This window comes from Salmo salar, chromosome 26 (assembly GCF_965601325.2).
Source record: "Salmo salar chromosome 26, fSalSal1, whole genome shotgun sequence".
Lineage (NCBI taxonomy): Eukaryota > Metazoa > Chordata > Actinopteri > Salmoniformes > Salmonidae > Salmo > Salmo salar.
The window spans coordinates 32,232,501-32,256,491 of NC_138316.1; the positions used below are offsets into that span (position 1 = coordinate 32,232,501).

General features: G+C 44.1%; 1 protein-coding gene across 1 annotated transcript in view; it reads left to right on the forward strand.

Annotated features, from left to right (window-relative positions):
* LOC106593220 (protein unc-13 homolog C) overlaps positions 1-23,991 on the forward strand; it is a 171,348-nt gene that overhangs the window by 68,203 nt on the left and 79,154 nt on the right. Inside the window, exons 16-18 of the mRNA XM_045708288.2 lie at positions 4,308-4,436; positions 16,584-16,717; positions 18,467-18,552. Of these exons, the coding sequence (XP_045564244.1) occupies positions 4,308-4,436; positions 16,584-16,717; positions 18,467-18,552 (349 nt within the window). The remainder of the gene's footprint in view (positions 1-4,307; positions 4,437-16,583; positions 16,718-18,466; positions 18,553-23,991) is intronic.

Consider the following 23,991-nt stretch of genomic DNA (forward strand, 5'->3'; position numbering starts at 1 on the left):
CTTATCAATTAATTAGCAAATTGGTACATTTACTGCTTGCCTTTACAGTGATAGTCAATACTGATTATGGTTCTCCCACACACCACACAGAAGCTATATATATATATATATATATATATATATATATATATATACATACAGTTGAAGTCGGAAGTTTACATACACTTAAGTTGGAGTCATTGAAACTCGTTTTTCAACCACTCCACAAATTTCTTGTTAACAAACTATATTTTTGTCAAGTCGTTTAGGACATCTACTTTGTGCATGACACAAGTAATTTTTCCAACAATTGTTTACAGACAGATTATTCCACTTGACGGTACCTTTACACAGCTTGCAAAATTCCATAAAATGATGTCAAGCTTCTGATAGGCTAATTGACATCATTTGAGTCAATTGGAGGTGTACCTGTGGGTGTATTTCAAGGCCTGCCTTCAAACTCAGTGCCTTTTTGCTTGACATCATGGGAAAATCAAAAGAAATCAGCCAAGACCTCAGAAAATAATGTGTAGACCTCCTCAAGTCTGGTTCATCCTTGGGAGCAATTTCCAAACGCCTGAAAGTACCACGTTCATCTGTAACAAACAATAGTATGCAAGTATAAACACCATGGGACCACGCAGCCGTCATACCACTCAGGAAGGAGACACGTTCTGTCTCTTAGAGATGAACGTACTTTGGTACAAGAAGTGCAAATCAATCCCAGAACAACAGTAAAGGACCTTGTGAAGAAGCTGGAGGAAACAGGTACAAAAATATCTATATCCACAGTAAAACGAGTCCTATATCGACATAACCTGAAAGGCCGCTCAGCAAGGAAGAAGCCACTGCTCGAAAAACTGACATAAAAAAGCCAGACTACGGATTGCAACTGCACATGGGGACAAAGATGGTACTTTTTGGAGAAATAACCTCTGGTCTGATGAAACAAAAATCGAACTGTTTGGCCATAATGACCATCGTTATGTTTGGAGGAAAAAGGGGGAGGCTTGCAAGCCGAAGAACACCATCCCAATCGTGAAGCACGGGGGTGGCAGCATCATGCTGTGGGGTTGCTTTGCTGCAGGAGGGACTGGTGCACTTAACAAAATAGATGGCAGCATGAGGAAGGACAATTATGTGGATATATTGAAGCAACATCTCAAGACACCAAGGCAACAAAGGAGTAGCTCAAGAAGAAGCACATTAAGGTCCTAGAGTGGCCTAGCCAGTCTCCAGACCTTAATCCCATAGAAAATCTGTGTAGGGAGCTGAAGGTTCGAGTTGCCAAACGTCATCCTCGAAACCTTAATGATCTGCAAAGAGGAGTGGGACAAAATCCCTCCTGAGATGTGTGCAAACCTGGTGGCCAACTACAAGAATCATCTGACCTCTGTGATTGCCAACAAGGGTTTTGCCACCAAGTACTAAGTAATGTATTGCAGAGGGATCAAATACTTATTTCCCTCATTAAAATTCAAATCATTTTATAACATTTTTGACATGCGTTTATCTGGATTTTGTTGTTGTTATTCTGTCTCTCACTGTTCAAATAAACCTACCATTAAAATTATAGACTGATCATTTCTTTGTAAGTGGGCAAACGTATAAAATCAGCAGGGGATCAAATACTTTTTTCCCCCACTGTATATATATATATATAACTGCTCAAAAAAATAAAGGGAACACTAAAATAACACATCCTAGATCTGAATGAATGAAATAATCTTATTAAATACTTTTATCTTTACATAGTTGAATGTGCTGACAACAAAATCACACAAAAATAGTCAATAGAAATCCAATTTATCAACCCATGAAGGTCTGGATTTGGAGTCACACTCAAAATTAAAGTGGAAAACCACACTACAGGCTGATCCAACTTTGATGTAATGTCCTTAAAACAAGTCAAAATGAGGCTCAGTAGTGTGCGTGTCCTCCACGTGCCTGTATGACCTCCCTACAATGCCTGGGCATGCTCCTGATGAGGTGACGGATGGTCTCCTGAGCGATCTCCTCCCAGACCTGGACTAAAGCATCCGCCAACTCCTGGACAGTCTGTGGTGCAACGTGGCGTTGGTGGATGGAGCGAGACATGATGTCCCAGATGTGCTCAATTGGATTCAGGTCTGGGGAACGGGCGGGCCAGTCCATTGCATCAATGCCTTCCTCTTGCAGGAACTGCTGACACACTCCAGCCACATGAGGTCTAGCATTGTCTTGCATTAGGAGGAACCCAGGGCCAACCGCACCAGCATATGGTCTCACAAGGGGTCTGAGGATCTCATCTCGGTACCTAATGGCAGTCAGGCTTCCTCTGGCGAGCACATGGAGGGCTGTGTGGCCCCCCCAAAAAATGCCACCCCACACCATGACTGACCCACCGCCAAACCGGTCATGCTGGAGGATGTTGCAGGCAGCAGAACGTTCTCCACGGCGTCTCCAGACTGTCATGTCTGTCACATGTGCTCAGTGTGAACCTGCTTTCATCTGTGAAGAGCACAGGGCGCCAGTGGCGAATTTGCCAATCTTGGTGTTCTCTGGCAAATGCCAAACGTCCTGCATGGTGTTGGGCTGTAAGCACAACCCCCACCTGTGGACGTCGGGCCCTCATACCACCCTCATGGAGTCTGTTTCTGACCGTTTGAGCAGACACATGCACATTTGTGGCCTGCTGGAGGTCATTTTGCAGGGCTCTGGCAGTGCTCCTCCTCGCACAAAGGCGAGGTAGCGGTCCTGCTGCTGGGTTGTTGCCCTCCTATGGCCTCCTCCACGTCTCCTGATGTACTGGCCTGTCTCCTGGTAGCGCCTCCATGCTCTGAACACTACGCTGACAGACACAGCAAACCTTCTTGCCACAGCTCGCATTGATGTGCCATCCTGGATGAGCTGCACTACCTGAGCCACTTGTGTGGGTTGTAGACTCCGTCTCATGTTACCACTACAGTGAAAGCACCGCGAGCATTCAAAAGTGACCAAAACATCAGCCAGGAAGCATAGGAACTGAGAAGTGGTCTGTGGTCCCCACGTGCAGAACCACTCCTTTATTGGGGGTGTCTTGCTAATTGTCTATAATTTCCACCTGTTGTCTATTCCATTTGCACAACAGCATGTGAAATTTATTGTCAATCAGTGTTGCTTCCTAACTGGACAGTTTGATTTCACAGAAGTGTGATTGACTTGGAGTTACATTGTGTTGTTTAAGTGTTCCCTTTATTTTTTTGAGCAGTATATATATATATACAGCAGCAAATATGCTATAAAATATGTCTGTCTGAAGGCCCAACGAGTCATATAGACTGATTTATGTTCCTCCATACTGATGACAATTATCCATATGTGTGTGTGTGTGTGTGTGTGTGTGTGTGTGTGTGTGTCTCTGTGTGTGTGTGTCTCTGTGTGTGTGTGTGTCTGTGTGTGTGTGTGTGTGTGTGTGTGTGTGTGTGTGTGTGTGTGTGAAGCGCACCCTCTCTCCCAGTGCAATCATCGCCCTGTAATCCTCTCCCCCAGTTCCCAGCCTGCACGCTGATTTATCTAGGTTTAAAAACAGCCCAGTGCTCTGCTTCATACACACAGGCGCAAACACACGCACGCACCCACACACACACATACACACACACACACACACACACAAAAAAAAAACGGTCGACACGCACGCAAACACACACACAAAGACACCGGTGGACTCCCACTCCCACTCCCACTCAGGAAGGCTGTGTTGTGGTGTGGGGCGGATGCACAGAGAATGGAGCGGCCAGGCGTAACTAAGATGGCAGCTGAAGGGGAGATGGCGTGGGGGGAGGAATGAGAATTGTCACTTTATGTTACATGAGCTTTCACTCCCACTTCCAGCCACCCTGCACATTAAGGGAAAGGGAAAGGGGATACCTAGTCAATCGCACATCTGAATGCATTCAGCTGAAGTGTGTTCAACCGAAGTGTGTAACCCAACCCCTCTGAATCACACACACACACACACACACACACACACACACACACACACACACACACACACACACACACACACACACACACACACACACACACACACACACACACACACACACACACACACGAGTTCTCCTGAACACACAGACAGTATACAGTAGGTTTCAAAGAATCACGGATAGAGAGGTCTATTTCAATTTTTGGAAGATTTATTCCTTATTATTTACCATTCTAAAGGTACAACTTTAAAATGTGTGTGTGTGTGTGTGTGTGTGTGTGTGTGTGTGTGTGTGTGTGTGTGTGTGTGTGTGTGTGTGTGTGTGTGTGTGTGTGTGTGTGTGTGTGTGTGTGTGTTGACTTTGTTCCTATCTGTATTACAGGTACAGGAGCTACAGAGTCCTCCCAGAGCCAGTATGGTGGTGAAGGACTGTGTCAGAGCCTGTCTGGACTCAACATACAAATACATCTTTGACAACTGTCATGAACTCTACAACCAGCTACTAGACCAGGTAAAACAGGCACTATATCACTCCTATATTAAATCCTATATCACCCCTATATTAAACCCTTTATCACTCCTATATTAAATCCTATATCACTCCTCTAACACCCCTATATTAAACCCTTCATCACCCCTATATTAAACCCTATATCAGACCTATATTAAATCCTATATCAGTCCTATATTCAATCCTCTATCAGTACTATGTTAAATCCTATATAAGTACTATGTAAAATCCTATATCAGTACTATGTAAAGGCCTATATCAGTCCTATATATGCTGAGTGTACAAAGCATTAGGAACACCTTCTTAGTATTGAGTTGCACCATCCCCTTTTGCCCTCAGAACAGCCTCAATTCGTTGGGGTATGGACTCTACAAGGTGTCGAAAGCGTTCCACAGTGGTGCTGGCCTATGTTGAATCCAATGCTTCCCACAGTTGTGTCAAGTCGGCTGGATGGGTGATGGATCATTCTTGATACACACAGGAAACTGTTGAGCATGAAAAACCCAGCAGCATTGCAGTTCTTGACACAAACCTGTGCGCCTGGCACCTACTACCATTCAATGTATTTTTATTTTATTTTATTTACAATGATGGCCTACCCCGGCCAAACCCGGACGACGCTGGGCCAATTGTGCGCTGCCCTATGGGACTCCCAATCCCGGCCGGATGTGATGCAGCCTGGTTCAAAGGCACTTAAATCTTTTGTCTTGCCCATTCACCCTCTGAATGGCACACAGACACAATCCATGTCTCAATTGTCTAAAGGCTTAAAAATCCTTCTTTTACCTGTCTCCTCCCCTTCATCTACACTGATTGAAGTGGATTTAACAGGTGACATCAATAAGGGATCATAGCTGGTCAGTCTATGTCATCGAAGGAACAGGTATTCCTAATGTTGTGTACACTCAGTCCTATATTCATTTTATATCATTCCTATATCAGCCCTCTGTCAGTCCTAAGGTGCACTACAGGAGTTAGTGTGTTCTGTCTAACAGAGAGATAATGTCCTACAGGTCTGTAACAGTCATGTCTTTCTGTTCTGTAAAAGGCAAGTTCTGTAACAGTGAGGTAATGTCCTGCTGGTCTATAACAAGGAGTTTATAACTGTAGAAGTTGAATAATAATCTTCCTTTGCAGAAACAGCCTGAGGGGTTTTTAGCAATTACCCAGCAGAGAGATAGATACAGCCACTAATTACAACTCAGTCTAACGCACTCACAGACGAGTCACACAATCCATCAACACACACACACACACACACTTATAGACCAGACACCTACTCCATCAACACACACACACACACACACACACACACACTTATAGACCAGACACCTACTCCATCAACACACACACACACACACACACACACACACACACACACACACACACACACACACACACACACACACACACACACACACACACACACACACACACACACACACACACACACACACACACACACACACACACACACACACACACACACACACTCACATATACACACACACTTGCAGACAGGACACACTCTTCATCAACACACTAGTCACCACAACATCAATACACACACATGTTCTCTCCTGGAGCTAACCTCAGGGTGGTGGATGACTATATCAAAATATTACAGGCTGCCTTTGTGCCACTGTGGATATTTCCCATAAAAGACGTCCATTGTGTTGTCTTGCCTGCCCTCGTTCTCTCACTGGAAATACCACCATCCAACCAGAGGCTGATTATGTAACGCTACAAAGCACTCTGCATGGGAGGGAGGGGAGGGAGGGAGGGAGGGAGGGAGGGAGGGAGGGAGAAAGAGACAAAGGGAAGGAGGGAGTGGGGAAGGGAGGGAGAGAAGGCATGGAGCGATCAGCGACAGGAAGGAGGGAGAGCTTAAACATTCCCGTAAAGCCTGGCAGAGATGGAGGGATTTAAAAAGAGAGCAGTGAAGGAAGGAAACAGAGTAGGTGAAGAAAGAGAGAGTCATTTAGGTCTAAATTCTCTCCATTGGAATTCAGTCACTGTGGAGGAAGGAGGAGAGATTCCCAGTACTGCATGTCTCTGTAGATACACTGTAGGCAGACATGACTACACACACACACACACACACACACACACACACACACACACACACACACACACACACACACACACACGCACACACAGCTCTCTAAAATGATCTGCATCCATTTCTGCATTTTTTCTGCTCTCTATCTATCTATCTCTCTCTCTCACACTCACTCACTCACTCACTCACTCACTCACTCACTCACTCACTCACTCACTCACTCACTCACTCACTCACTCACTCACTCACTCACTCACTCACTCACTCACTCACTCACTCACTCACTCACTCACTCACTCACTCACTCACTCACTCACTCACTCACATATATATACACACACATTATGGCCAATTGATAGCAGTACAGGCCGGGCTGTGTAGTGTGAAATATTAGGGTTTATTAACCGTTGAACTGAAGTGTATGTTCAGCACTGTGAGGACATCACATTAGCATGGATGTGTTTCTCTGTCTGCCTGCATGTTACAACACACCATGAGTCTCATGTATAGTCATACCACACACACACACACTGACAGTCTTATCACATGTGTAGCTGATCGGATGTGCTAAGGCCAAATCAAGGGGTTACTGGTTAAAATTCCTCTTGGCTCCCGTTTAATTTAATTTATACAGGTAATTCTCACTTCGATATAATCAGTGATCTAGTCAGAGGGTTACTGGTTAGAATCCCATCTAGCGGGCCTCCTGAGTGGTGCAGCGGTCTTAGGTACTGCCTTGCAGTGCTTGAGGTGTCACTACAGACCTGGGTTCGATCCCAGGCTGTGTTACAACCAGCCATGACTGGGTGTCCCATTGGGAGGTGCACAATTGGCCCAGTGTAGTCTGGGTTAGGGGAAGGCTTGGCCGGGGGGGGGCTTTACTTAGCTTATCGTGGATTGGTGGGTCATGTTTTGGATGGACGCATGACTCGACCTTCGCCTCTCCCGAGCCCATTGGGGAGTTGCAGCAATGAGACAAAATCGGGAAAAAAAGGGTACAATCTGAAACAAATAATCCCATCTCGCTCCGGTGAGCCAGTCAACAAATTGGTTGTTTTTGTTTATTGGATATTCGGGGTGTCAGTCCCCATGTCTGTTATTGTCTCCTTTAGGTGTTTGAACTGTTTCCTACTGTGTTGATTCTCTGTCTGTTTGTCCAGATGTGTAAACAAACTGTTGGCCTGTGATTGCCATCCAGATGAGTGATACAGCGTCTGAGAGAGTTAATGTGTGTCCCAAATGGCACCCTATTCCTTATATAGTGCACTACTTTTAGTACTAGTACCTCTTTTAGTATTGCACTATATGAGTATATGGGGTGCCATTTGAACTGGTTTGTTACTGGTAAACGGTCATCCCAGTTTGGAATACTGATCATGGTTGGTACAGTACTGCTAGTTCTCCTGGAATCAGTACTGATATTCCCCGTTGGTTACACACTGGTGAAACAAAATCACACCCTCATATGCCATGTGCAGTGCACCATAGTGTGGCAGGCAGCCCTATACGGCTATGGTCAAAGTAGTGCACTTAAGGGGGGAAAGGATGTGATTTGAGATTCTCTCTAGAGGAAGGGATTCTTGTGAGTATAGAGAGTATGATTAGCATGCTACTATAGTGCTGGTGATCTGGTACCCTAAGTCCCCAAATATCAAATTAGTCAAAGTAGAGGGATCAGATGTTTGAGAGGGGCTTCAATCTCAAACAATGTATGTAGACCCATAATCCTTCACAAAGGAAAGAGAGCACACAGAGAAGAGAAAAATGTATTTCAAGCTCAATAGTTAATTCATTGAGTGATTGAGTTTACAGAGCCAGGTATCATGAAAAGAAACTGTTTCGACTCAGTGCTTTTGTCAAGGGTGTACTGGTCCTTGTCCCTGTCCACTTTAATAGATATGCTTAAATTTAAGTGATATATTAAATAACACTTGTTAGGAATATACATTTTGGTCTGTGCTAGTCCCACAGCCCAAAGAAAGACAGTATGTATCTTTTCAGTATTTTTACACTATCTTTCCATTGAAGAGAGAGGTTACAGAGCCAGTCACGAAACCCAATGCTTCCTGATTGAAAATAGGAAAAGCACTTTGAGTCGGCTTGTTGCAGGTGCTTGGGAATAATTCAATGAAGTCCTTGAAGAAAAGAAAGACCCACACACTGCTTTTGCCAATATCACTTAGTTGGTTTATTCAGCTTTTCTTCAAGGATGTACTGCTGGTGCTAGACACAATAATCATAAAATAGATAGATACAATAAACCATGTTTACATTCACTATACATACAAGTTGACCTCTGCTGGTGGTTAATCCTCCATCTCAAAGAAGGCAGTATGATCAGAGGCAGATCTTTTAAGAGAAGTTTAGATGAACTATTTCATTGACATGTTGGCTTCTACTGGTGTTTGACCCCATCTCAAAGAAGGCAGTATGATGAAAGACAGACCTCAGCTTTAACACACTGCTGCTGTATGTATATCTAACCTTTATTTATACAGGGTATATTTATTAGTCATTTAGCAGACACTCTTATCCAGAGTGACTGCATACATTTTCATATTAGCCCACCATGGGAGCTGAACCCACAACCCTGGTGTTGCAAGCACCATGCTCTACCAATTGAGCTACAAGGGACCCAATGAGGTGATCCTCAGTGAGTTGAAATCTATTCTACCAGAGAGACCTGTTCATTTAAATGTGAACTAAAATGAATGGATTACACCATTGAGTATACATGTTGGCCTCTGGTTGGTTTGTCCCCCAGACCAAGGAAGGCAGTATGATCAAAGGCAGATATTTTAAGAGAAGTTTAGGGTGGATTAACTATTTTATGTTGGCCTCTGCCTGGTGGTTGGTTTGTCCCCCAGACCAAGGAAAGCCTGTACGGCTAAAGACAGATATTCTTCTCAGTGGAGAGGGCGGTAGGTTAACCCTCAGCTTTATGATGGATGTACAATATACCTGCTACTTTACCACCTCTAACAATGTGTTGTTGCTTGACATTATGAATATAGATGAGTAGGGAGATGCATCGGTAATACACAACCTTCATCAATGCCCTTCACACACACACACACACACATTGGGAATACTTTGCATAGAGGATCCTGTTTCATTTTGCATAGTTCTGTTTCATTATTCATATCTCTACAGTAAGACAGACCACTGCAGCCCCTCTGCACACACACACAAACACACACACACACACACACACACACACACACACACACACACACACACACACATACACATACACACACACACACACACACACACACACACACACACACACACACACACACACACACACACACACACACACACACACTCTGCACACTGCAGCAGGGACGACACACAAAGACCCCTTGGTAACCAACTCATTAAGATCTCAGCTTCCATCTCCTACACAAGTTGTCTGTCTGTGATGAACAGCCAGATCAAATCTAACTTTATTTGTCACATGCATGTGACAAATAAAGTTAGATTTGATCCTTCTGCCTCGATAGCAACTAGTTCGTTCTACGACAAACAATAATGGTTTTATATTGAATTTAACAAAAAACGAACATTATTTGTAAGATGTGAAATAAAAGCACTTTCTGTTCATCACAGACAGACAACTTGTGTAGACCTTACCGTGAAATGCTTACTTACAAGCCCTTAACCAACTTTGCAGTTCAAGAAGAGATAAGAAAATATTTACCAAATAAACGAAAGTTTAAAATGATTAAAAAAGTAACACAATAACATAACACTAACGAGGCTATATACAGGGGGTACCGGTACCGAATCAGTGTGCAGGGGTACAGGTTAGAGGTAAGTTGTACATGTAGCTGGGGGTGAAGTGACATTGCATAGATAATAAACAGCGAGCGGCCATTTGATTAGTTGTTCAGCAGTCTTATGGCTTGGGGGTAGAAGCTGTTAAGGAGCCTTTTGGTCATAGACTTGGCGCTCCGGTACTGCTTGCCGTGCGGTAGCAGAGAAAACTGTCTATGACTTGGGTAACTGGAGTCTCTGCCAATTTTATGGGCTTTCCTCTGACACCGCCTATTATATAGGTTCTGGATTGCAGGAAGCTTGACCCCTGTACACACTACCCTCTGTAGCGCCTTACGGTCGGATGCCGAGCAGTTGCCATACCAGGAGGTGATGCAACCGGTCAGGATGCTCTCGATGGTGCAGCTGTAGAACTTTTTGAGGATCTGGGGACCCATGCCAAATCTTTTCAGTCTCCTGCGGGGAAACGGTTTTGTCGTGCCCTCTTCACGACTGTCTTGGTGTGTTTGGACCATGATAGATCGTTGGTGATGTGGATACCAAGGAACTTGAAACTCTCGACCCGCTCCACTACAGCCCTGTTGATGTTAATGGAGTCTTGTTCAAGCCAGCCTTTTCCTGTAGTCCACGGTCAGCTCCTTTGTCTTGCTCACATTGAGAGGTTGTTGTCCTGACACCACACTGCCAGGTCTCTAATCTCGTCCATATAGGCTGTCTCATCGTTGTCGGTGATCAGGCCTACCACTGTTGTGTTTTCAGCAAACTTAATGATGGTGTTGGAGTCGTGTTTGGCCACACAGTCGTGGGTGAACAGGGAGTACAGGAGGAAACTAAGTACACACCCCTGAGGGGCCCCAGTGTTGAGGATCAGCGTGGCAGACATGTTGTTGCCTACGTTCACCACCTGGGGGCGGCCTGTCAGGAAGTCCAGGATCCAGTTGCAGAGGGAGATGTTTAGTCCCAGGGTCCTTAGCTTAGTGAAGAGCTTTGTGGGCACTACGGTGCTGAACGCTGAGCTGTAGTCAATGAACAGTATTCTCACATAGGTGTTCCTTTTTGTTGGGATATGTACGTACGGTCACTGTGGGGACAACGTCGCCGATGCACTTATTGATGAAGCCGATGACTGAGGTGGTATACACCTCAATGCCATTGGATGAATCCCAGAAAATATTCCAGTCTGTGCTTAGCAAAACAGTCCTGTAGTGTAGCATCCGCGTCATCTGACCACTTCCGTATTGAGAGAGTCACTGGTACTTCCTGCATTAGTTTTTGCTTGTAAGAAGGAATCAGGAGGATAGAATTATGGTCAGATTTGCCAAATGGATGGCGGGGGAGAGCTTTGTATGCTTCTCTGTGTGTGGAGTAAAGGTGGTTTAGAGTTTTTTTCCCTCTGGTTGCACATGTGAAATGCTGGTAAAAATTTGGTAAAACTGATTTAAGTTTGCCTGTATTAAAGTCCCCGGCCACTAGGAGCCCCGCTTCTGGGTGAGCATTTTCTTGTTTGCTTATGGCCTTGGTTGGTTGAGTGTGGTCTTAGTGCCAGCATCAGTCTATGGTGGTAAATAGACGACTATGAATAATATAGATGAGAACTCTCTAGGTAGATAGTGTGGTCTACAGCTTATCATGAGGTACTCTACCTCAGGCGACCAATACCTCGAGACTTCTTTAATATTAGACATCACGCACCAGCTGTTACTGACAAAAAGACACACACCCCCACCCCTCGTCTTACCAGACGTAGCTTCTCTGTTCTGCTGATCCATTTAAAATCCCTCCAGCTCTATATTATCCGTGTCTTCGTTCAGCCATGACTCGGGGGAAACATAAGGTATTACAGTTTTTAATGTGCCGTTGGTAGAATAATCGCAATCGTAGATCATCAATTTTATTATCCAATAATTGCATGTTAGAAGTAGAATTGATGTCAGTGGGAGTTTACTCGCTCACCTACAGATTCTCAAAATGCAGCCCGATCTGCGTCCTCTTTTCCTCCGTCTTTTCTTCACGCAAATGACGGGGATCTGAGCCTGTTCCCAGGAGAGCAGTATATCTTTCTCGTCGGACTCGTTAAAGGACTCGTTAAAGGAAAAAGCTTCTTCCAGTTCGTGGTAAGCAATCCCAGTTCTGAAGTTATTTTTGATCATAAGAAATGGTAGCAGCAACATTATGTACAAAATAAGTTTAAAAAATAAGTTAAAAACAACGCAAAAAAACCCAAACAAACAGCACAATTGGTTACGGGCATGTAAAACATCAGCCATCCTCTTATGCGCCATCTTAAGGTTCTTAGCTTTCCAACGATATGCGGCATATGACGTGTCCTTCCGCAAGAAATTGACTGTCAGTCCGAGCAGCGAATAAAAGTGTAAGCAGGACTTCCCATTTAACCAGGCAAGTCAGTTAAGAACAAACTCTTATTTAACAATGACAGCAAACCCCAGCCAAACCCTCCCCTAACGATGCTGGGCCAATTGTGCACCGCCCCATGGGACTCGCGATCAGTTGTGATACAGCCCAGGATCAAACCAGGGTCTGTAGTGATGCCTCTAGCACTGAGATGCAGTGCCTTAGACCGCTGCGCCACTCGGGAGCCCCGAGTCTAATCCGATACCCCCAGAGTCTAGTGAGGCAAACTCAATTTAAGCTGGGAAGCATGGCTATCAGCCAAAACTGTCCTAAATTGGCTTAACAGAGGCTGATTTATTAGCACACTACCTTGATAAAACAATTAACTAATAACGAAAGTCCCCAAAATCGGGGAGTTTACGCTTAACCGGTTTTAATCGAGCTCTCCCCCTAGTCATTACACACACGTAACAGTATAGCTACCGTCCCTCTCCTCGCCCCAACCTGGGCTTGAACCAGGGACCCTCTGCACACATCAACAACTGCCTCCCACGAAGCATCGTTACCCATCGCTCCACAAAAGACACGGAACAACTACTTCAGGTCTCAGAGCGAGTGACGTCACCCGATTGAAACGCTATTAGCGCGCACCACCGCCAACTAACTAGCCATTTCACATCGGTTACACACACACACACCAAATACACACAGACCAAACACACACAGACATACACAAACACGCACACAAGCTATGTCAAGAATCCAGTATATAAATATGCGGTGTGTATAAACAGTGTAACTAAAATATAATGTACAGTAGTAGAAATATTAGAATGAGTTACGTCTAGAATACATAAAAGCAAGCAACCACACACACACACACACACACACACACACACACACACACACACACACACGCTACACTGCAGGTTGTTGAATAATTGAAGCCATATTATTTCAGAGCTGCCAGGGACAGGCTTCATTTTAACACACCATATTCTATTAATCAAAACTACATTTCATGTTGCCCAGAGATGTATGCGCGGGTGTGTTTGTGCTTGCGAGTGCGCGTGCAATACAAACACACACTGTGAGCAGTGGGTTATCTATCTGTAAAGTCATTAAGATAAGAGAGGAAATGTGTTGATGTGAACAGAATGTCCAGACAGTTGAGTCTGATTCTAACCGTATCTCCCATCTACAGAGACACATTTATCAGCTCCAATACTACAGCAGTACTGTTACAGGGAGCTACAACTCTCCTGCTGCACTCCTTCCTGTACTAAAACTATCACTAGTCCATCACTATACCAGGACTGGTCTACAGTCAACTGTCAACTAATATACTGTACCAGGACTGGTATACAGACAACTATCAGATCATATACTGTACCAGGACTGGTCTACAGACAACTATCAGATCATATACTGTACCAGGACTGGTCTACAGACAACTAACAACTAATATACTGTACCAGGACTGGTCTACAGACAACTATCAGATCATATACTGTACCAGGACTGGTCTACAGACAACTATCAGATCGTATACTGTACCAGGACTGGTCTACAGACTATTAGATCATATACTGTACCAGGATTGGTCTACAGACTATTGGATCATGTACCAGCACTGGTCTACAGACTATTAGAACATATACCTGCACTGGTCTACAGACTATTAGATCATATACCAGCGCTAGTCTGCAGACTATTAGATGATATACCTGCACTGGTCTACAGACTATTAGATGATATACCTGCACTGGTCTACAGACTATTACATGATATACCTGCACTGGTCTACAGACTATTACATGATATACCTGCACTGGTCTACAGACTATTACATGATATACCTGCACTGGTCTACAGACTATCAGATCATATACCAGCACTAGTCTGCAGACTATTACATGATATACCTGCACTGGTCTACAGACTATTGTAAACTGTTGGTTCAAGCCCTGCCTGCTGATTGCCTGAAAGCTGTTCCTAAGCCATCATTGAAAATAAGAATTTGTTCTTAACTGACTTGCCTAGTTAAATAAAGGTAAAATATATTTTTTAATAAATATCAGAGCATATACCATGGGTATGACAAAATTCGTTTTTACTGCTGTAATTACTTTGATAGCTCGTTTGTAATAGCAGTAAGACACCTCTGGGTTTGTGGTATATGGCCAATATACCACACCCCCTCGGGCCTTATTGCTTAATTAGATCATATACCAGCACTAGTTAGATTATTTACCAGCACTAGTCTACAGACTATCAGAACTGTAAACCAGCACTAGTCTACAGACTATCAGAACTGTAAACCAGCACTAGTCTACAGACTATCAGATCCGTAAACCAGCACTAGTCTACAGACTATCAGATCTGTAAACCAGCACTAGTCTACAGACTATCAGATCCGTAAACCAGCACTAGTCTACAGACTATCAGATCTGTAAACCAGCACTAGTCTACAGACTATCAGATCTGTAAACCAGCACTAGTCTACAGACTATCAGATCTGTAAACCAGCACTAGTCTACAGACTATCAGATCCGTAAACCAGCACTAGTCTACAGACTATCAGATCTGTAAACCAGCACTAGTCTACAGACTATCAGATCTGTAAACCAGCACTAGTCTACAGACTATCAGATCTGTAAACCAGCACTAGTCTACAGACTATCAGATCTGTAAACCAGCACTAGTCTACAGACTATCAGATCTGTAAACCAGCACTAGTCTACAGACTATCAGATCTGTAAACCAGCACTAGTCTACAGACAGCTAAAACTCTCCTACTGCTCTTTCCATGCTGTTCTGTTCTATCTCTATCTGTGTTGAACAGATGGTGCTCCGAATAACAAGTGATTAAGCAGAAACAGCCAGTTCAGTTCAATCAGTGTTTTAGAAGACGGCATCAGTGGAAGAAGGGCAGGGCTGCTCTAGAAAAAGTGTTTCTCTGCAGCCAAACACACACACATGCACTCAGGCACACCATCAGACACATGCATCAATCAATCTATCAAATGGATTTATAAAGCCCTTTTTAACAATAGCAGTTGTCACAAAGTGCTTATACAGAAACCCATCCTAAAATCTCAGGGAGCAAGCAATGCGGATGTAGAGGCACGGTGGCTAGGAAAAACTATCTAGAAAGGCAGGAACCTAGGAAGAAACCTAGAGAGGAACCAGGCTAATAATCACAGTGGTTATTGAGGGTGCAACAGGTCAGCACCTCAGGAGAAAATGTCCGTTGGCTTTTCATAGCTGAGCATTCAGAGGTAGAGAGAGAGAGGTAGAGAGAAAGAGGTAGAGAGAGAGGTAGAGAGAGAGGTAGAGAAAGAGAGAGGTAGAGGCGTAGAGAGGTAGAGAGAGAGAGGTGGCGAGAGAGAGGTGGAGAGAGAGAGAGTTGAAACAGCAGGTCCAGGTCAGGGTAGCAACTCGGGTGAACTGATCAGGGTGTGCATGCGTGCCATCACCAACCTGCACACACACAGTCACTCGCTCTGGGAGGAGATGGGCTGATGTGTCAATGTGAGTTTTTATCTGTGTTTGTCTGGTTTCTGTTCAGCTCCATTTAAGATGTCAGACCATGTCTTGAATTAAACATGAGCTGCAGGCTTAGTTTGCCATGCAAAACTCTCTGCTCTCTGTAAAAGTCCACTTGAGGTCTGTCTGTCTGTCTGTCTGTCTGTCTGTCTGTCTGTCTGTCTGTCTGTCTGTCTGTCTGTCTGTCTGTCTGTCTGTCTGTCTGTCTGTCTGTCTGTCTGTCTGTCTGTCTGTCTGTCTGTCTGTCTGTCTGTCTGTCTGTCTGTCTGTCTGTCTGTCTGTCTGTCTGTCTGTCTGTGTCTGGGATTAATGAGCTCCACCACAACCTTCATCTCTGCTTCTCTCTGTCTCTCTCTCTCTGTCTCTCTCTCTCTCCACCCCCCTCTTCTTCTATCCCCCTCTAGGCCCGTAAGCAGAATCTTCCCCGGGAGGAGCAGGGTCCGTCTATAAAGAACCTGGACTTCTGGCCCAAGCTCATCACTCTCATGGTGTCTGTGATCGACGAGGACCGCACCGCCTACACCCCTGTCATCAACCAGTACGTACAACATGGACACACACACACACACACACACACACACACACACACACACACACACACACACACACACACACACACACACACACACACACACACACACACACACACACACACACACACACACAGTGGTAGATCTATTTTGGGATAATGGCTCTGGGATAGCTGAGGGCATAAACTGCTAGTGAATAAGCAACGGAAATCAGTGAGAGAGGGAAAGCAAGAGAGAGACGGAGAAAGAGTGTTTGTGTGTGTGTGTGTGTGTGTGTGTGTGTGTGTGTGTGTGTGTGTGTGTGTGTGTGTGTGTGTGTGTGTGTGTGTGTGTGTGTGTGTGTGTGTGTGTGTGTGTGTGTGTGTGTGTGTGTGTGTGTGTCTCTCTCTCTCTTTCTGCATCTGAGTCTGCGTGCTTGCGTGATTTACTGGGGGGAGAGGTAGATATATGAGCTATGAGGAACATTCAAGGATTAGCTCACAAATATTTGTCAAGGCAAGACGTTCTGCCTTATATTAGTGTGTGTGTGTGCATACATATGTACACACGCATGTGTTTTGCATTTGTGTGCATGTGCGTGCTACATACGTGCACAAGTGTTTTGCGTTAGTGTTTGTGTGTTAGTGCATTCGTGCTTGTTTGTGTGTGAGAGCTATATTAGGGAAAGTAACACATTGAGAGGGAAATTGACCTTATCTGCGCCAGAAGCCTTTCATCTATTCCTGTCATTCCATCGCTATGTGTAGAATGGATAATTATCCCAGTGACTTTTCACAATTAAGGGCTGACTGGAAATCTATAATAAACAAAATAACAATTTATCTGCAAACGCCTCTTGCTATCTCTCTCTTGCTCTTCTTTCTCTATCTTCACTTCCCCATCTCTCTCTGTTATCTTCTCTACCTTTCTCTATCTCTCTTTATCTATCTACCTTTATCTATCTCTCTTTATCTATCTACCTATCTCTCTTTATCTATCTCTCTTTATGTATCTCTCTTTATCTATCTACCTATCTCTCTTTATGTATCTCTCTTTATCTATCTACCTATCTCTCTTTATCTATCTCTCTTTATCTACCTATCTCTCTTTATCTATCTCTCTTTATGTATCTACCTATCTCTCTTTATCTATCTCTCTTTATCTATCTACCTATCTCTCTTTATCTATCTCTCTTTATCTATCTACCTATCTCTCTTTATCTATCTCTCTTTATCTATCTACCTATCTCTCTTTATCTATCGCTCTTTATCTATCTACCTATCTCTCTTTATCTATCTCTCTTTATCTATCTACCTATCTCTCTTTATCTATCTCTCTTTATCTATCTACCTATCTCTCTTTATCTAGCTCTCTTTATCTATCTTTTTTCCCTCTACACCTCTCTGTCTCCCTTTCTCCATCTCTCGCATATAACATCCTCTCTCTCTCTCTCTCTCTCTCTCTCTCTCTCTCTCTCTCTCTCTCTCTCTCTCTCTCTCTCTCTCTCTCTCTCTCTCTCTCTCTCTCTCTCTCTCTCTCTCTCTCTCTGGTGGGGTTGTTAGTTCTTCAGCTGAATTCTTCCTCTGAGATTCAACCAATTTATCCCCAAATCTCCAGTGACACCCTATTCTCTGTCCAACCCACTTCCACACTCCTTCTGACCAGAGCTAGGGATTAGGGTGCTATTTGAGACAGAACCAGTCAGTCTGAGTGTCCAGTCAGGCTTGTGATTATGAGGAAATGAGTGTGATGTGGATCCATTGTAATTCCTCCCACAGATTTCCCCAAGAGCTGAATATGGGGAAGGTCAGCGCTGAGTTCATATGGAACCTGTTTGCCCTGGACATGAAATACGCCATGGAAGGTTAGTAGGAAGTGCTATTGATCTGTCAAAACCCTGTGTGTCAATTATCTCTGCTCTCTCTCTCTCTCTCCCTCTCTCATTCTTTCTTTCTCTCTCTGCCTCTATCTCTACTCGCTCTCTCTTCTCTGCTCTCCCTGCCTCTCTCTGCTTTCTTCCCCAGAGCTAAAGTAGGGCTTTCCTTCAGAGGACACGCTATACTTATATTACAATCTAAATCAGAGTCATGGTGGCAGGTGTGTGTGTGTGTGTGTGTGTGTGTGTGTGTGTGTGTGTGTGTGTGTGTGTGTGTGTGTGTGTGTGTGTGTGTGTGTGTGTGTGTGTGTGTGTGTGTGTGTGTGTGTGTGTGTGTGTGTGTGTGTGTGTGTGTGTGTGTGTGTGTGTTGCTGTCAGACTGGGTTTGAGCAGTGCGGGTGTGTCGCTCCAGGGATTCTGTGTTTCCGTGTTGCAGGGAGGACACTTATCAGTGTTGCACACGCTCACATATCTCCTCTTACCTCGTCCTCCTCCTCCCTCCTCTTACATAAAATCTGTGAAAACAGATGACCAGTTTCACCATAGCACAAAGTTTTATCTCATTATAATGGGACCTGCTTGCATCATAATGGGATATTAAGGTTTTGCATGTAGGCGTTCTATTTCCAGAGGCATAAGATATTGGATTAGGGCATTCTTTCCCATACATCATAATTGCTATTTGTTTTACCACGATTCTTTAGTGGTTTTATATTAGCTATCTATTTTAATGGAGAACATAAATCTCAAATAAACCTGAACTGTTATTGGGCTGTGCATCTGTCGGTGTGTGTATGATTGCAAGCTTGCCTGCCTGCCTGCCTGCCTTCATGTGTGAGTGCGTGTGTGTGAGTGCGTGTGTGTGTGTGAATGTCCCCAGTGAGTGCTATTAAGAAAGCAGGTCATTGTGGGTTAGTTCCATCTGTTTGGAGGAGAAAGGAAAGCAGTGACCTCACCAGTAGTCAGCCTTTTAACCTTTTCACGTGTAAGTTCCAAATATCTCTAACGGTCACCCCAGGGTGAGTTTTTTTTATGCGCGTGCTGTCAGAATGCACTTTTCCAAAATGGGATTGTTACACAACAGGACAGTTCACCCACGCTGCCCTCAAACCAAGGTACGCTGCCTTCTAATCATCTATTGGCTATAGAGCAACTTGTCAATTTGAAATAGTTTTCGAACAAGTTTTTAAAATTTTCTAACAACTGTTTGAATTGAGGTGTGTTCTGCCCATTTCACTGTTGCGGACAGTTTGTGTTTGAGACATTATTGAGCCAGACAAATGTCTCTCTTCGACGAGAGCCCAAGCACAAACTTTTTCCTCCCTGGCACATTTTCCGGCTGGCGGCCACATTGCTTTCACTACTAATAATAACTTTGGATGTGTGCGTTCCTATCAAAGTAAGTGCCTTATTAAATTATCATTATAGTTTCTGTATATCGTGTTATCGTAGCTACTGTAGCACACCGTATGTATGTATGGAGCATAATGCATTTGCTGTTTTATTCACATGTTTTCAAGTGCTGGTGACAAATCATGCATTCCGATTCTTGCATAGATTGTAATGGAAATATATGATGTGTGTAAAATATATATTTTTAAGGTTGTACTAATTATGATGAGCTAATTCGAAGCTAATTGCCAGCTATGTGTGGCGCCATGTTTGTTGACATCATACAATGCATTCTGGTTGTCACGTAAATGTCTGCCAGACCAAAGATGTTAGAACAAAATTAAGTGAAGGGATGGGATGGTTCAATCGTCTTTTGAGTAAAATTCAGGAAGTGAATGATGGTAAACGACACACCCCTATCAACATGCATACTGCAAACAGACCCAACTCATCTTGCAAACTCTTTGGTTGACATGAATAAACAAATATGGAGGCCAGCACAAAATACCCATCGCGTTTTATTCAATTATTTAGATCACTGGTGAGGTCACCCGTGATATAATGAATTGTAAATAGTAATTGCTATTAGCTAATTACGGTTTCTGTCAGCTGAAAGTTAGCTAAATATGACCGCTTGTGTTAGGTCACTCTTTCCTCAGTTAGCGCTAGGACTAATGTAGCTGACATTTTCCGGTTTGGATGAGAATTGTGTTAGCCTTTCACATGGACGACATAACGTTGTGAAAACTGTGTTTCTGTGAAAAAAAACTATGTGGCCAGCTCAAACGCTGACTGTTGTGTCAATCCTAACTGGACGCTCTAAATAAGTGTTCTAATCACAGCGGTTTGAGCGTACAATGCAGGGACCACTGTAGAATGATCACACCCGTGTGTTCGTACATGTCAAAGGGTTAAACACTATCCCACTGCATTATCCTCATTCATTTATATGCGATAACTACATACACACACACATGCACGCACGTACGCAAACACACACACACACACCCTAGCATGCACATAACCAGAACATCCCAAGTCAGTTTGTGTGTGAGAGAGAGAGTTGCGGATAGAGCAACAGTTTCAATGTAAAGGCAGGCAGCAGTTCATGTTGTGTTTGAGAGAGAGATGGAGAGAGATGGAGAGGGATGGAGAGAGAGCGATAGAGAGAGACTAAGTGAGAACAGCCTGGCCATAGAAACCGGCCGTCACAGACAAATCTGGCTACCCAGAGAGGACAGGTTGTGCTCACTCACCTGCTCATCGAACATCTCATTCCAAAATCATGGGCATTAATATGGAGTTGGTCCCCCCTTTGCTACTGTAACAGCCTCCACTCTTCTGGCAAGGCTTTCCACTAGATGATGGAACATTCAGAGTTCAAGCACTGATGTTGGGCGATTAGGCCTGGCTCGCAGTCGGCGTTCCAATTCATCCCAAAGGTGTTCGATGGGGTTGAGGTCAGGGCTCTGTGCAGGCCAGTCAATTCCTTCCACACCGATCTCAACAAACCATTTCTGTATGGGCCTCGCTTTGTGCACGGGGGCATTGTCATGCTGAAACAGGAAAGGGCCTTCCCCAAACTGTTGCCACAAAGTTGGAAGCACAGAATTGCCTAGAATGTCATTGTATGCTGTAGTGTTAAGATTTCCCTGAACCATGAAAAACAGCCCCAGAACATTATTCCTCCTCCATCAAACTGTACAGTTGACACTTTGCATTGGGCCAGGTAGCGTTCTCCGCCAAACCCAGGTTCATCCGTCACTGCCAGGTGGTGAAGTGTGATTCATCACTCCAAAGAACGTATTTCTACTGGCGGCGAGCTTTACACCACTCCAGCCGATGTTTGGCATTGCTCATGGTGACCTTTGGCTTGTATGCAGCTGCTAGGCCTTGGAAACCCATTTCATGAAGCTCTGACGAACAGTTCTTGTGCTGACGTTGCAATTTGGAACTCGGTAGTGAATGTTGCAACCGAGGACAGACGATTTTCAGCACTCGGTGGTCCCGTTTTGTGTGCTTGTGTGGCCTATAACTTTGCGGTCCTAGACGTTTCCACTTCATAATAACAGCACTTACATTTGACCGGGGCAGCTCTAGCAGGGCAGAAATTTGACTAACTGACCTTTTGGAATGGTGACATCCTATGACAGTGTCACGTTCAAAGTCACTGAGCTTTTCAATAAGGCCATTCTACTGCCAATGTTTCCTATGGAGATTGCATGGCTGTGTGCTCGATTTTATACACCTGTCAGCAACGGTTGTGGCTGAAATAGCCGAATCCACTAATTTGAAGTTGTGTCCACAAACTTTTGTATATATAGTGTATGTAGCTTCTCGCCACACTTATAGGGACGGCCACAAGTGTAGGAACAGCCACAGACAACTTTGCTAAATGTGTCTTTCTCACTATTTATTTATTGTCCTCATTCATTTCTTACTTCTTACTTCTTGTCATGTTAATTGTTACTACTCATTGAGTATTATTATTTTTACTATTATCATCTACAGTGTGGGGCATCATTGATGTGTTGTGTCTATATGTTTGCTTTTGCAATGTATGTGGTAATACGTTCCTTTTAGCCATTTGAATTTGAGAGAGAGAGAAACAGAGAGAGGAGATTGGAGAATGAGAGAGAGAGCGAGAGTGAGAGAGAGAGAGACGGAGACAGAGAGAGAAACAAAGAGATGAGATTGGAGAATGTGTGAGAGAGCGAGAGAGAGCTAGATAGAGACATTGAGAGACTGAGACTGAGAGAGAGAGAGAGACAGAGAAAGACTGAGACTGAGACATTGAGAGACTGAGACTGAGACTGAGAGAGAGACAGAGAGAGAGACAGAGAGAGAGACTGAGAGTGAGACATTGAGAGACCGAGACAGAGAGAGAGAGACAGAGAAAGAGAGACTGAGACATTGAGAGACTGAGACATTGAGAGACTGAGACTAAGAGAGAGAGAGAGAGAGAGAGAGAGAGACTGAGACTGAGAGAGAGAGAGACAGAGAGAGAGAGACTGAGACATTAAGAGAGTGAGAGACAGAGAGAGAGAGACTGAGACTGAGACATTGAGAGACTGAGACTGAGAGAGAGACTGAGAGTGAGACATTGAGAGACTGAGAGAGAGAGAGACAGAGAAAGATAGACTGAGACATTGGGAAACTGAGACATTGAGAGAGAGAGACAGAGAGAGAGACTGAGACTGAGACTGAGAGAGAGAGAGACAGAGAGAGAGAGACTGAGACATTGAGAGACTGAGAGACAGAGAGAGAGAGACTGAGACATTGAGAGACTGAGACTGAGAGAGAGAGAGAGAGACAGACATTCTGAGAGAGCGAGAGAGACAGAGAGAGAGAGAGACTGAGACTGAGACATTGAGAGACTGAGACTGAGAGAGAGAGAGACAGAGAGAGAGAGACTGAGACTGAGACATTGAGAGACTGAGACAGAGAGAGACAGAGAAAGAGAGACTGAGACTGAGACATTGAGAGACTGAGACTAAGAGAGAGAGAGACAGAGAGAGAGAGACAGAAAGAGAGAGACTGAGACATTGAGAGACTGAGAGACTGAGAGACAGAGAGACAGAGAGAGAGAGACTGAGACTGAGACCTTTGAGAGACTGAGACTGAGAGAGAGAGACAGAGAGAGACATTGAGAGACTGAGACTGAGAGAGAGAGAGACAGAGAGAGAGACTGAGACTGAGACATTGAGAAATCTACCTGGCTAAGAGGTGAGACACTTTCATGGTACATGTTATTCCAAGTTGAACTCAGAGTTGACCGATGTTACTAGGCCTTTAAACCAAATGTTGCAATTAGATCATAAAACTGGGGAAATAATGATTATTCTAATTCCATAGTTAGAAGATAATAATGGGCGCTTTGAATACAGTCTTGTTTGACATGGCAACTAATGAAAATGCCAGGGAGAAGTTATTGTGATTGGGTAGGAACCAAAGTGTTGGTCAGTGTTTCCTAGGGGACCCTATAATCTTTGGCTACATTAAATGTTTTCTGTTAGCTACTTCATGTAGCTAACA